The sequence below is a fragment of the Emydura macquarii genome, unplaced genomic scaffold, assembly GCF_026122565.2.
Source record: "Emydura macquarii macquarii isolate MOO-44397 ecotype Brisbane River unplaced genomic scaffold, CSIRO-AGI_Emac_v2 contig_3477, whole genome shotgun sequence".
Classification (NCBI taxonomy): domain Eukaryota; kingdom Metazoa; phylum Chordata; order Testudines; family Chelidae; genus Emydura; species Emydura macquarii.
This window is the reverse complement of record NW_027133614.1, coordinates 3,979,901-3,995,327: the sequence shown is the minus strand read 5'-3', so window position 1 is coordinate 3,995,327 and position 15,427 is coordinate 3,979,901. Positions and strand designations below refer to the sequence as shown.

The window sequence follows — 15,427 nt, the reverse complement described above, 5'->3', positions numbered from 1 at the left end:
CCAAACATGTAATTTTGCCATATTGTGGCCTGATTAATACTATGGGGGGAAAACAGAGAAATAATTCTAAACATTTCTCCAGAGATTTCGCCCCTTTCTCTTCTCACTGTCAGTCATCCCTTGGAATGCATACAGAAACCTGGAAAATATATAGAGCGTGGGCTATTCCTATGTGTTTATTCTGGGTCATAAGAAAGATTTTTAAACACCCAAGGCAAAAATTTAAAGTTAACTATTTAATTGCTTAATTAGTTTCCTGATGTTTCCTGAATAGAAAGCAAAAATCTTGATTGTCTTCTAATGTGCACACACATTACTTGAGAGCGAGATCAATATCTGAAATAATGTAGGCAATGAGCACTATGAAAATTACGCCATGAACATAAACATCATATGTACATAGGCATATATTATACACCAAAAGAACTTCATTGAGATATCATCATTAAGGTTGAAAAGTCAAACATTCAAATGTTAGAAAACGGCAGTATTAAGGTTGCCTGTTGCAGCCCAGCTATAACACATACATATTTACATTTGTAAAGCCATGTAGTATCCCACAGACTTTAATGATGTTGATGATCCTGTATTTACAGAATGCTTTTCGACCAAATGGCACACTAAGTACTTTGCAGACTTTACAAATAGAGTATGATGACTGATATATGGTATAAGAATCCCTTCTCTCACTTCAGACGTACTGCCATGGGGAACAAAGGTAGAAATGCTTGGGCTGCATTTACACTGATTCTCTGTAAGATTCAAGAGCATTACAACATATTCTCTTGTCAAGTTTTAAAACTGTAGGTGGTGCACCCATTTTTACTTATTTTACAATGAAAACACAATTGTATTTTTAAAACAGTCTATGAAACATATCCTTTCTTCTGGACACAAAGACTTTCCAGTTTAGGCTTTCTGGTAGAATAAGAAAATTGATTTTCACAAATTTCTCAGTACTAAAACAAATAGAAAATGCTGCCAGCCAATACCAGTGTGAATTCTCAGCATGAGTGATAACAGCCAGTGCCACCTGACATATTAATTAAACACTTTTGCCAAAAATAATCAAAATGGTATGGAGGTGTTACTTGTAGTATCACTGACAGATTAGCCTGCACAATTATCAATTTGTGCCAAATTCATGTTCCATCAAACACCACTGTTTTTCTTAAAGTCAGAGAAAACCCTAAGGCTATAGAAGCACATGCAGGAATCACATCATTTATATAGGTATCAGTTTGTTGAATGAGTGTGGGGTAGAGGATTGCAACCTGACCTGAACCCAACAGGATCCAACTACAAGTATCAGATTTCGGTCGGGTGTATTTATATAGCATACATTCTGTCTTGGTTCAAGTCAGGTAATTTCTCATCACTCAGAGACTGTCTACATGAACATTTAATTTGCAACAAGCTGGAGTGAAAATCTACTCCACCCTTATTAGGCTGCCACAGACTTAGGCTATGTCTACATTACAGCCTATGTCAGCAAAACGTATGTCACTTGGGAGTGTGAATATTCCACCCCGAGTGACATAAGTTTCACTGACATAAGCGTCTGTGTGCACAGCACTATGTTGGCAGGAGAACTCTCTCGCATAGGCATAGAGCATCTTTACCTAGATATGCTTCAGCAGCACAGCTGTATCAGTACAGCAACGCCGCGGCAGTGCTATACATATAGACATGGTCTAACTCAGTTGTTCTCAAAGTGGGGGGCGGGTCCCCCTGAGGGGGCACAAGATGGATCATGGCGGGGCGCGGAGCAGGGGACAGAGCCGGTCCAGCTCCACGATTCCTGGAGATGGAAGCAGCCGCTACCGCCACCCACCTCCTGCAGCAGCAGCAGTTCCCTGCCACTGCCGGGCACGCTCCCCGCGTTGCTGCTACCCTTGCGCTGCTGCTGCAGCTGCTGCCCCTGTTCCCTGCTTCCTGTGCTGCAGCCAGTGCTTGCTGCTCCCCGCTGCCCCGCTCCCCACTTCCCACGCTGAAGATTCTGATTTTTTCTGAAAGGGGGGGCATGATTGTTAGGGCCTTCAGCATGGGAAGCGCCCCCTAACAATCGCCCTCTCCCCCCCAAATCCCGCCCTTTCAGGAAAAAACAAGGGCCTACAGTGCAGGAAGCGCCCCCTGTTTTTTTCTGAAAGGGCCTCCCCTTTCAGAAGGGGGAAAGAGGGGCGCGATTCCAGGGAAGGAGGGTGTGATTGTTAGACAAAAGTCTACACAGGGGTTCCATTTAAAAAGTTTGAGAACCACTGGTCTAACTGTCCACGTACGCCATGCTGACAGATGCATTAAAAGTTCATTAATAAGCTTTGATCTAGCCATGTTTCAAAGATCAAAGTGCATTATTAACTGTTAATGCAGGTGTCAGCAGGGTGCACACAGACAGTTAATCCACAGCAGGCTAGCACAGGTGGAAAGTAAGCTTTATTTAAAGCCCAAATTTGCCATCACCACAAATATGCAAGAAACTAAATTAATAGGAAACTAGTATAAAAAAGATTAATTCAACTTTTAATCAGAGAATGCAGCCCTGAATCAAGGAAGGATATGCTACACATTTTTTAAACAAATGAATAAGCCATAAATAACTATTGTCACTGTTCCCATGGTAAATACAACTTTGACCCCTTCATGGCCTCCTTAAGGACACCCCACTCAGGACTTAGGCCTCTAGCAGTCACCTTTCTTTGGACAGAATCCCATGATATTCTTCCTTTTGGCCCAAGAATTAAACTGCAGAATGCTGGAGTTTACTATGCTCAGCTCACCAGATCTGACTTTAGTTCAGCTCCTCCCAACCTGTTCTCTCATGGGCAATGACAGAGTTAACCAGTGACCAGCCAGCCTTCATAAAGCAAAGTATTATCTATTAAAAACAAAAGCATTACAGGGGAAATATATCTTCAAACCATCAATAGCTTATATGCAGGCCTGGCTTACAAGGTTTCACTCATCTTCCACCTGGGGACCATGGCAAACTTCAAAGTATTTTGGTCCTCCCACAGGGCCTGTGCTTCTGGTCACTGTGTCATGTCAGTCAGTTCTTGGTAAGAGTATGTGAGAAAGACTACCTTTCCCCCAGTGTAAGGCTATCTTACAATACCTATAAAGCAGTGGTTCCCAACCCATGGCCTGGAGGCCAAAGTGGCCCATGGGGGCTTTCAAAGTGGCCCACCACTCTTCTCCTGCTGGCTACAGAAGGGAGTCTAAGGACCCAGGCGGAGCGCATTTCTGCAGGGCTAAAAGAATGGTGCAGGCTCCTTGCTGCAGCCAAGGGGACAGGAGACCAGCGCTCCCCTTGTCCTGGCTGCAGCAGAGAGCACGGCAAAGCTCTCCACCTATATCCATAAGCGCTGGGTCCCTGCTGGAGCCAGAGGGAGGGAAGCACTGATCTTCCGTACCCCTAGCTGCAGAAGGGAGTGACTGCCTAGGGACCCAGGTGTAGCACATAGGGCTACAGGACATATGCAGTTTCCCTGGCTGCAGTGGGGAGAGTGGTGGCCCTTCAGCATTATATAAATGATATCTGTGGCAAAGGTTGGGAACCACTGCTCTAAAAAGTATGGTAATATGTCCTCACAGTAATGATGAAGTTATATGGTTTCTCCAGCTACATCACAACCAAACTTTGAGACAATAAAAGATTCATTAATGAAAGAGTTTCCTTTCTTTAACAAAAAAAAAATCAGAATATTTTAAGAGATTATTTTTTAAAATAAAACTGTGATAAAAGAAAATTAAGGCCATCAATCCTGCAATGAGTTCCATGAAGGCAAGTCACCTTTAATCACATGGAGGCCCACTGAAGCCGGTGGGGTTTCCCCTGCAGGGAATAGCTTGCAGGATCAGGACATAAATACTTTTGTATCTGACAAAACAACAAATAAGTTAAAATAGAGAAAAAAATCTTATCAAGAAAACGGAGACAAGTGAGTAAATTGCTTACCAAAGGGTGTTCATTTTAGAATGGATTTTATAAAAGAAAAGTCCAGTACTAGAAACAATGCTGCAGAATTTTAAACATGTTATAAGCCTATTACTCTCAACTAGTTCAAAATGAAGTATATAAAGAGTCTCTGGATAATATTAATTTTCTTAAATTAGACCACCAAGAACAAATTTGATCTTTTGAGGAAGTTGTTAATGAAATATTTTTTTCTTCTTTCTAATGCAGCCCTTAGACCAGAATTTTACAAAATAAGTAAAAAAATACATCTATTGCTGTGCTGCTGCAAATCTGTGATGTTCTGAGTTGCCCATGAAAATGATTATGCATACAATATTTTAATTAAAGGGAAAGTTAGGGAGAATTTTAATTCTGACATCAAAATACTGTCTAATGTTCTGGTTTTAAAGTCGAAGGTTCTCCTTCCTAATTTAATACACAGAGACTAAGTTTGTTTTGTCAAAAGATGACACTGTTAGAAGAGTCCTAAATGTCCTGCACATCACTCAGCAAATAACAAAGCTCTTCAGTGAGGCAATTCATATGCTTAATAATTTATTGGACTCGAGTCTGATCCCGACATAATTTTGTCACTTGACATAGAGAAAGACTTTGATTAAGTTGGGTGGAACTATTTGTTTGAGGTGATGCAATGAATAAATGATGGCTTCTTAAACTAAACTGGCCCTGTTCAGTTCTCCTAGTGCTTCCCGGATAACAAATGGCAGGACAACAAAAAGTTTCAATTGAATTCAGTTGCAAAGAAAAGATACCTCCTCTTCCTATTTGATCTTTTTCTTGAGATCATTGTATGTATGATTAGATCTAGGGTAACGTTTTCAAAAGCAGCTAAGTAATTTAGGAACCTAAGTCCCATTTTCAACACTTTTCAAAAAGAATTCTCTTTTGAAAATGAGATTTAGGTGCATTTGTAAATGTTACCTCTAATCAATTAGAGCAAGATTATCCCGTTGTGGAATCAAAGAATTAATCATAAAATTGATTAATAGAATGCCTGGTCTGAAACTGGTCATAGAAGGCCTGGCCTGAAGTTGTAGCCTGAAACTGAAATAGAAGCCCTAGGCTAAACCATTAACAGAATGCCTCAACTGAAATTAGGATAAGATGTTAAAATCCCACAAGAGGTCTCTGAACTAGTTCTCTGTTATGAGCCTTAAGCCTTATTGAAGTCTGAACAGACTTCAACTGTTTCGATAAGTACCAGTACCTGCCCCCCTTTGTCTTACTGGCCCCATAGAAACTTACTCCATAAAAAATTAGCATTTGAACATAAATTGTGTAACCACCCATCTTCGGGTGTTAGCCAGGGTCGCTGAAAACCTGAATGTATAATCAAGTGACTCATTGGGCGTTCCTGTGAGGGCGTCTGGTGTGCCCCACTGTGCATTGTGATTGTCTTTCCTGTTAAGTATAAACTGTTAATCAATTCCACTATATGATCAACATGTAAATGAACCTAAGCAACCCCTATATAAGTCTTTTGTATGTGGTAGCCAGGTGAAGTCATTTGCCCAGCATCCAGACATGCTGCTTGACTTCTCTATAGCCACCTGGGTTTTCCCTATGGCTATAGTATTCCCCATAGCTATGGTTATGTGATTGTGTGTGTCACAATTAAAGCTGCACCCGATCCAACTCTAAAATGTAGCAGTGTGATTCTTTTCCACGACACCGTGCTATATGCACCTGTGCAGGGGAGTATGGGGAATTTCATAAATAGTCAGAGAGAGAACTAAGATCAGCATAACTCCTTCACTTGACTCTGTTTGCTTTCCTTCCCATTTCTTTTTTCCTCTGGATCCCATTATCTTGCACTCTGTCAACTCCTTTCTGAGGATTACTATCATCATTAATATGTGAAGCACTGTGAGATCAGAACTGTACAAAACACTGAGGAACACACAAACCCTATTTCAAAAGTTCGCAATCTAAGGAAAGAAAGGATGGTCCAGTGGTTAGAGCGTTAGCCTAGCACTTGGGAGACCCAGTTTCAATTCCCTGCTCTGTAACAGACTTCCTGTGTGACCTTGGCCAAGTTACTTAGCCTCTCTGGTACGTCTACACTGAAATTAAAAGCCCGCAACTGGTCTGTACCAACTGACCTGGGCTCACGGGCCTCAGGCTAAGGGGCTGTTTAACTGTTGTCGGGCTGGAGCCTGGGCTCTAGGACCCTGCAAGTTTGAAGAGTCCCAGAACTAGGGCTGCAGCCCAAGCCTGAAAGTCTACAGTGCAATTAAATAGCCCCTTAACATGAGCCCTGTGAGCCCGAGTCAGCTGGCACAGGCCAGCCATGGTTGTCTAACTGCAGACATGCACTCTGTGCCTCAGCTCCCTATCTGTGAAATGGGGATAACATTACTTCTTTGTATGGGCTTTGTGAAGATAAGATTGTGAGATGATCAGATACTACGGTGAGGGGACCATCTTCTCCCATTTTAGCTCTGGTCTACACTACAAACCTACGGCAGTATAAGTACATCACTCAGGGGTGTGGAAAATAAACGCCCCCAAGCAACATAGTTATACCTACCAAACTCCTGGTGTAGACAGTGCTACATCGATGGGAGAGCGTCTCCCGTCAACATAACTACGGCCTCTTGGGGAGGTGGAGTACCTACACTGATGGGAGAAGCTCTCCCGTCAGAGTAGGTAGCATCTTCACTAAGCTCTACAGTGGCGCAACTGCACCGCTGCAGCACCATAAGTGTAGACAAGTCCTAAGATATTGACAGATCCCAATTTTACTGGGATTTAATTCAAAGGAAATTTTATCACTGACTTCAGTGGGAACAAGATCAAGCCCTAAATAAACAGGCAAAGCCACTCAGGCATAAGAGGAAGGTTCTATTTTCCAGTGTTGCAGTAGGAGTTTAACAACATTTCATACTAAGGTAAGCTTAGAAAAGTGGGCTTTTTGGAGAGATTTCAATTAAGAGATGGTTGCCCTGTGTTCCAGGAATGCAAAAATACAATATGGTCTTTGATTCTTCCTGTGACCATGTGAATATTGGGTAAGTACCACATATTGTTCTCTCTGTTATGTTGTGTTTATTAGTAGCTAGTGTTTTTTATTTTCTGTTTAGTTAATTAATATTGCTTCATTCTCCACTTAACATACAAAGAGCAAGGATGACGATATGGATTTGAAATCTTAGTAGTTATAAACAGTTTTTTTTGTTTGGGATTTTTTGGACAGAACAATAGAAATAGTTTCAACAAAACAAAACAAAACAAAACACTGGCTTGGCAGGATATTCAAATTCAGCTATTTGAAGCCCTTTCGGAATTTATAATTCAACATTAGCAGTGGATAGATCCAAAACGGTATTATGTTTTAAATTTACATATTTCATTCTTTATAGATTACAGACCTACACTGATGAAAGGGAGAGCAGCACTTATTTCTGTTAAAGCCCACCTCAGAAACATACTGTCAGTTGTGGATATGTATTGCTACTATGTATTCTGTTTACTAGTATCTCGACTTTCGGTGGACACATTTGCATATTTGGGTCCTTTGAGAAAGTAGAAATTCTGGGCTACAACCAGAGTGCTGGGTTTTCGTTGGTGTTTTTTTTTGTTTGTTTGGTTGGTTGGTTGGTTGGTTTTTTGTTGGGGGTTTGTTTTTTTGTTGTGTGTGCATGGGCAGCACTTTGAGAAAGGTGTAAAAAAAACCCCACCTTCGCACTCCTCTGATCCCACTGTAGCTCTGTGCAGGGTCTACGCTGAAAAGTTACACCACCATAACTATATATCTCAAGGTGTGAAAAATCCACATCCCTAAGAGATGCAGATAAGCCAACCTAACCCCCAGCGTAGACAATGCTATGTCACAGAGCGTGGACAATCTGACCCTTTCAGTAGTTTACTATAAAGAAGTGCTAGCAGGAAGTGATTTACTATTGAATCTCCACTGTAATATTTCATATTTATAGTTTAAAGGTGGATTATCCTAAACCGGGCAATGTAAGTCTGAGACAGAATGTACCTGTGTTCACACCCTACACACTATTGAAATATTTTTGTGCAAGGCATGTCTTGTAAAGTATCACTTGAAAACTCCTAATTTGTTCAATATTGTCCTGATAAAATATGTGTGATAACATTATATGTGAAGTTATAAGATTTTGTTGTATGATGATATTAACATGTGCTCCAAACCACAGCCCTACTCAAGCAGAGGTTGGCAAATAGGTCTGTCCTTAACAAAGGAATGTGTGTTTTGCTTAATTTGCATTTAAGCTATAAGCAGAGTCATCAAGCAGGAAAGGGAAACAAAGGAAGTTCAAACAAATGAGAAAAAAGCAGCAGAGGACATCTTTCCCCATAGTCTTTTTGTCTCCTTGTAGCCAGATGCAAATATTTTTCAAGAGGGAGACAACTATAAAGAGGAAAAATAAATACCCCAAGGCACCCCCAACCCTATTGATTCACTTTGAAAGGACAAAGTAAGCAGCCGTTGGACTGGGGGAGAGATCCTGACCTACGAAGTTTGGTCAGTAAGGCTGCTGAAAACATGTGGTGAGAAAATGTTGCTTTGAATTTAACATGATTTGTTAAGCTAGGCACCAGTTATGTTTTATATTTATTTTTTTAAACCATTTCTGACTTTTATGCCTCATTAATTGCACTCACTTAAACTCTCTCTCTTTGTAGTTAATAAACTTGTTTTATTGTTTTATCTAATCCAATGTGTTTAAATTTAAGTGTCTGGGAAACTCCATTTGGAAAGGCAAGTTGTGTATATATCATTTCTATTAAAAAAAGAACGGACTTAATATAGCTTGTATTGTCCAGGAGAGAGCTGGGCAGTACAGAACATACATTTCTGTGGGAAAATCCAAGACCGAGGATGTGTTGGGGTCACCCTGCAATATAATCCAGGCTGGTAAAAGCCAGAGTGTATCCAAAATGTGGCTAGCAGGCTGCAGTTGCACACAGACAGTCCGAGTACAGCTTGCATGCAGGTGAGAACTCCTTCAGCAAAGCATCATAAGGCACCCAAGATTTCAGGGCAAAGCTGCTCATTAGTCTAGATTGTATCCTGCTATGTCATGGGGTCCCTTCTTTGACTTCCCATTTAGGTGACTGGTATTACGGGGACTGGAAAAATGGAGGCCCTACTATGTGAGGAATAGATACATGGAAGCAAACATACAATATTCTATTGGCAGTTAACTCTTTCAGAATACAGGTCAGGTGTTTGGTAACACCCACCAGGTATACTAGGGGAACAGAGAGAATATAATATGTTTATTATAACACTGTTCCCTATCTACAGGGCAGGCCAAAGGTGAGTTCCCCCACATCCCACCCACAAAAAGAAAAATCAATAACCTGAAATTCAAGTACTGAAAAAGAAAGTTTCCTGTTAATGTTTTCCACTAAGTTTGCTTTTAAAGTTTCTATTATGGACTAGTTCTATGAGACTAGTGGCTTTAGTATTATATTTTACTATGCTGGATGGAAACATAGAATGCCATATTTTGCTTTGTAGGACTTCGTATAGTTTGGGCTTCAGTTGCTGTGTTTGGTTGTACTTTATGTGGAAATTTACTCAAAAGAAAAATGTCAACATGGTAACTTCCAGTTTTTACACACAAATAATTGCAAAGTTAAAGTCAGAAGTTGTGCACTGTCCTAACAGACACTTGATCTCTCTCACACACACATCACACATGGTTTGCTCCTTAATAGGTAGGAAGGTAGGGATACCTACTTACCTCTTAAGGAGTAAACCATGTGAAACCATTTGTCTTTCTAGTTACTTCTTACCAGAACTGGTGCTAGCCCGCTGGGGGCCCTTGGCAGGAATATTTTGCCTCCCCCATACTAAAACAGGCAAGTTCTTATTATAATAAAAAGTGAATAGGGGGTTCCCATGAGTTGCTTCAGGCCCTATGCAATTGCTTAATCTGCTTATGCCTAGCTCCGGCTCTGCTTTTAACTCTCTGCCAATAACTTAACAGGGATACAACCTCATTTCTACTAGATAAACCAAGTGCAGCAAACACAGTCACATTTATGAAATCAGACAAAATTGTCTGACAAACAAACTTTTTTGTTTAGATTTTACTTATTTATAATAAAAAGAAAACATCACAACCCGGTGACAGAATGTTGTGTACACCAGGAAGTCAAAGTCATGTTTACAACGTTGACACATGATTCCAATTAGCCAAATAACTAACATGTGAATTACTCTTTATTAAATTAATTCTCATACACTTGGGAAATTTCAGTTCTGTTTGTAATAATATAGAACCTGAAAGTCGGTGGATATTCTATAGAAAATATTCATTTTAGTCTATGGTCACCAGCACTTCTAATTAGTAATACTAACAAACCATTTATTTAGAAAGAATCCGCTCCCTCACTCTCATTGAGTAGTAAAACCAACGGGATTACTCACGAGCAAGGTACTGCTCAAAGCCTCTGCTCCAGAAAGCTCCTCCACAGAGACAGGCTGAAGTCAGTGGAGCTCTTCACAGGCACAGGAGTCCATCTTGTCCCAACAATGTAATTAAAATTGGCAAAATCAGGCCTTTAGATACTACACCAGAGGTATGGAGGAGGAGTGGGATAGAGTCAGTACATCAGTCCTACAACATCCAGAATTCGCCCTATGTAAGGGAATTCCCAAGAAGTTGGTTAAGCCAGCTCTCTGTCTGCTCTGTATTTCAACAGCAGCACAAAGGAGTTGGAACAGAACCCAGAATTGGTACCATTAAAGATCTGGAGCCATTAAATGGAAACCCATGCCTTACATCTTTTTGTATAGAGTAGCTAGGCATAAAAATTAACTATAATTACCTCATTAACTTGCTTTTTGTCCAAATGGAAAACTTGACCAGAACTTGTTGAGGCAATTTCTTCATAAACCTTGTAACCAATGTGTGACCTATCATCACAGTCTCCAGTCAGCACAAATACAACCTGCGGTTTAAAAAAAGAAAACACACAAAGGAAATGAAGATATAGTCAATCAGCACCTATGGCAAATCTCAGTGAGAAAAACCTTACTTTCAAACATAACAGCAAAGTATGCAAATAAATAAATAAATAAAAAGGTTCGCATTGCTCTGTGTGAGTGACAGACATTCTACTTTTGATTCATCCACTCTGAGTTCTGTGCAAATAAGATGTACACCCAAAAGATGAATGTGTGGGATCTAGAGCCCAGCTGGATTTTGTATCCACTCCATACATAACACTTCCACTGATTCCAACGTGATTTTTTAAAATGGGAGTTCCATAAGGAAGGGGAAACCAATCAGGATTGAGTGATGGAAAGTGACTGACTGACTGAAGAAAACAGACATACAGAAATCATGTCATGAGGGCATGAAATAATAAAGCTTATAGGAGGACTTTTTATTCCCAGAGTAATCAGCATTATAACTTCCAGAATTAATCCACAGACACCAATGCAACTGCCAAGAAGGCCAAGAAAACAAATATTGGCAGTGGAATATCTTGTAGTATTTAACTAATAACCTTAATTAATGTCCCTTTAATTTCCATTTTTATTAGTCATACCAATTTAATTTTTATAAACAACAAAATAAACACTAGTGGCTAGAATGGCAACAGCATGACCCCTTTTAGAGAAAAATTTCACAAGTATCTTGGAAGGGAGTTTTTCTGGACCATAGTACTACCATAATGGTAAATAAACAAAAATGGCTAGAATATAACTCTTCTCCTTACCTGCGATTGCTTTTGCTGAATGAGCTGCAGTACTTCATGAGTCAGCCTATAATCTTTGGATCGTGCATCAGTAAATACATATATGAAAGAACCAGGAAGAGAAATTTCTAGAGCAATTTTGATTGCACCAATGCTCATCTCTGGACAGTCACCACCACCCTGTTCAAAATTAGAGGGGAAAAAATGATTAAGAAAGGAAAATGGATGTTAGATAAAATAAAATAACTGGTTTCTTTTTCAGAACGATCAAGCCAGATTTCTTTTCCAGGTTCTAGCTTTTTTTTTTTTTTTTTGTACACAGCATTGCATGGTTTCTAAAGAATACTTACATTTAAAAAATAAAGCAAGCCAAGTTTTAAAGCTTCCCATTGATGGTCAAGATATTTAAAAAAAAAAAAAAAAAAAAAAAAGCAATAAAGACACTAACAATCAAACTACATAAAATAGGTAAGTCCACCTCTGTAAGGGTGTGTATGATCAGGGGTGTTGGTAACAATGAGGAATGCATAACATACTGAGTAATCTATTCCTGCCTACCTATCTACCCACATAATACCCAGAATCTTCTTGCCATTGTACACAATGAGCCACATTCTGTTCTCAGTTACTCAGGAGAAAATCTGGTTTAGCTATATTGGTCAGATTTAAAGAGAGAGACCTGAAAAGCAGAAGAAATAACTTGATTAGTTTATAATTTGTTTATATGTGTGTGTGTGCATACGCAGACACATACACATGCATTACAGAGGGAGAACTAAGTCAAAGAAATGAGTTATGTATTTAGTTCTGAAAGTGATTACTTGTGGAAGTGAGGGTAGTTTAGATCCAGTTCCTGCAAAAGTTCTGTCTCCTGCAGTCACAAACCTCCCTCACCGTGACAATGTAATTGTTCCAGTGGCACCTAGCCGTCATGCGAGGTCAGAGACATAAAGGGAGGAGTGATCTCTCAAGTAGCCAGAGCAACCCCATGGAGGACTCTGAATATCAGAATGGCGAGACCTTAAACTGGACTCTGCATCGTGGGGGCAGGGAAACCAGTGTATGCAGAGGGGGTCACAGGTGATGTGTTCACTGTAACCTGTGTTGTTAAGCAGATGGCCACTAAGTTTATACCAGTTGAAGGTTGTTTTGAGGGGGTGTTAAATCAAAATACTGTTAAGTATTGCTAAGTTTATTACTATCTAAAAGTCAGTTTCTCCTCCTAATTTAAAGCTTAAGGAAAAATAATGCTTAAACAAAAGTTTATATTTCTTGTATAAATATAATTTCTGCCTATAGGAAACAGAACTTTCAAAGCAGCTGAACTATGGACCACAACCCTGCAAGAGATTAGAATGAGAAGAGACCTCACCACTTTCAGAAGTAAATGCAAAACTTAGGGCTTGTCTCCACTTGAAATGCTACAGTGTGAGAGGTTCTCCTGTCAGCGCAGTTACTCCACTTCCCCGAGAGCTGGTAGCTAGGTTAATGGAAAAATTCTTCCGTTGACCTAGCACTGTCTACACTGGAGGCTAGATCAGCTTATCTATGTCTCTCAGGGGTATGGATTTTTCACACCCCTGAGAGATGTAGCTATGCATATGTAAGATTTCGGTATAGACCAGCCCTTACTTCTTCTACTTAGCTTTCCCATAGTAAATTCTTCACACATCCCCTCTCTCACCAACACACACAAACAAATCTCTGTAATTAAACTACCTCTCCATGTTGAGAAAAAAGAAAGATAATGTCATTATTATTTCTATTTTTCAATACTTTGGAGGCACTTCAATACTACAAAGATGTTAGTCATATACACAGATAGATAGACAGACCAAAAATTGCTGCTTCTAATAATCTTCCAGATCTCAGCAAGGTTGCATCTTCGAACTGTAATCAGTGGAATGATACTTCTATCATCTTCTAATGAAGATAATGTATCTGTTCTTTAAACATTATTCTAATTATAAAGCCCTCCAAAACGTCATTTCTGCCTTTTATGGGAAAAACAAGCAGTAAAGCAGACAGCCAAAAATATGGAAAAGGTACATCTCAAAAAACTCTTTTTGACTTTTATGTGTCGGAAATTCATCCTGGCAGTGCTTGTGTATCCTAGGGGATAACTCAGTATATAGCAGTTAATTTTAAAGGCTGTTAAGTGCCCTCCTCAACAAATGACTCCTCTGCCTTGAGTATTACATTTGTAGACAAAAGCTAGACAATGTTACTATTAAGGAAAACCTTTCTCTAGTCACACTTAAAATCTCTCAGAGCACTGTTTCACACCAGGTAAGTGTTCTATTAGACTAATGTTTATAAATATAAATAGTAAAACTACTTTGTTAATCAATAATGTTCCCAGTACAGCAGTAAACTTTTCCATATCACAATGTAGGAATGCTGCCTTCTTAAAAGGTACATCAAATAACCAAAAAAAAAAGAAAAAAGAGAGATGAAAGAGAGCAGCTTTACATATAAAACCTTTCCTAATGAAAACTCCCTTAGAATTTTTTTTCCAAATTCAAATTAAAAATGCTTACAGGTATGTCCTGAAATACTCTGGGAAACTAGTGATGGTTCATTCCAGTTTGGATAAGCACCCAGAAATTTAACCGGAGCTCATCTGAACTATCCTAATTTCTTAGGCCTAAATTCAGCCCTGGTATAACTCCACTGACTTCAAATGGAGTTGCACCCACTTATACTAGGGCTGAATTTGGTCCTTGGTGTACAAAATCTGACTGAAAATGTCATTAGAAAATACTCATCATTAAAACAGTGTGATTTTGTATTGGGCACTATTAAATTAAGCATAATCAGAGGCTCCTTCTAGTATTATTAGCAGCTGACAGTCTGTGCTGTCACATAGCTGTAATTCATAAAGTCATGTATGTAAAAAAGCCAAAAAACAGCTGAGATCTTAAAAACTGAATAGTAACAGACCATGAATCCCAGTGATGATTGAACCTGGTGATATTCTAAACAAAAAGAGCTCATGCTTTTTAGCTGTTTCCATTGCATCACACTGACTCAACAGACATTATAGGCTTCAGAGTGATGTTATTGTGTGCAGTGACTGTTATTGAATGAGTAGTTGTGTTCATTTGTGTTCAGATTGTGTAATGTTGGAAGAGTTGTGTGGATATTTGTGGGTAGAAAGATGCGGGCTACTATGAGGGCCTATTTGTGTTTGGGGTTATTGTGTATGCTAGCTGCATTGTTGTGTGGATGGTTGTGTTGATGTGTGTCTGATGTAGTTGTGCTGGAAGATTTGTGTTGATCTGTGCAGGACATTTAGGCCAAATAATCCACCATCTATTCAGTCTCCCTTATATATAACCAATGCAAATGCTGCATGCAAATTAGCTGAAGAGTAAGGGTACTAATTGGTTGAGTTACCTCTAATATCACAGTGGTCTAGGATCTTTGGTATGGCACAGACACTGTAGTTGTACTCTGAGTGGCTGTGATTCATAAAGTCAAAATGGCTGAGAACTTAAAAACTGGACAATTGGACTGTGAAACCCAGCAATGATTCAACCTAATGATATTCTGAACAAAAAGAGCACACAACCAGACTTGAAGCTGTTTTCATTGCTTCACACTGACTCAACAGACATTTTATGGTTCCAAGTGACACACAGGGTGACATTCCTGGAACCTTATTGTATTGATTATTTCAGTATCAATTTTATTTTCTCTAAGGACTGGTCTACACACAGTGTTTGTGCCACTATACCTATTAACAGTTAGGGGTGTGAA

The 15,427-nt window shown here is 39.5% G+C and overlaps 1 protein-coding gene across 6 annotated transcripts in view; it reads right to left on the bottom strand.

Annotated features, from left to right (window-relative positions):
* HMCN1 (hemicentin 1) overlaps nucleotides 1-15,427 on the bottom strand; it is a 291,595-nt gene that overhangs the window by 223,653 nt on the left and 52,515 nt on the right. For all 6 annotated transcript variants that reach the window (XM_067535110.1, XM_067535114.1, XM_067535111.1 and 3 more), the window contains exons 3-4: nucleotides 11,687-11,845; nucleotides 10,790-10,912 (exon numbers count right to left, since the gene is read on the bottom strand). In XM_067535110.1, coding sequence (XP_067391211.1) covers nucleotides 10,790-10,912; nucleotides 11,687-11,845 — 282 coding nt within the window. The remainder of the gene's footprint in view (nucleotides 1-10,789; nucleotides 10,913-11,686; nucleotides 11,846-15,427) is intronic.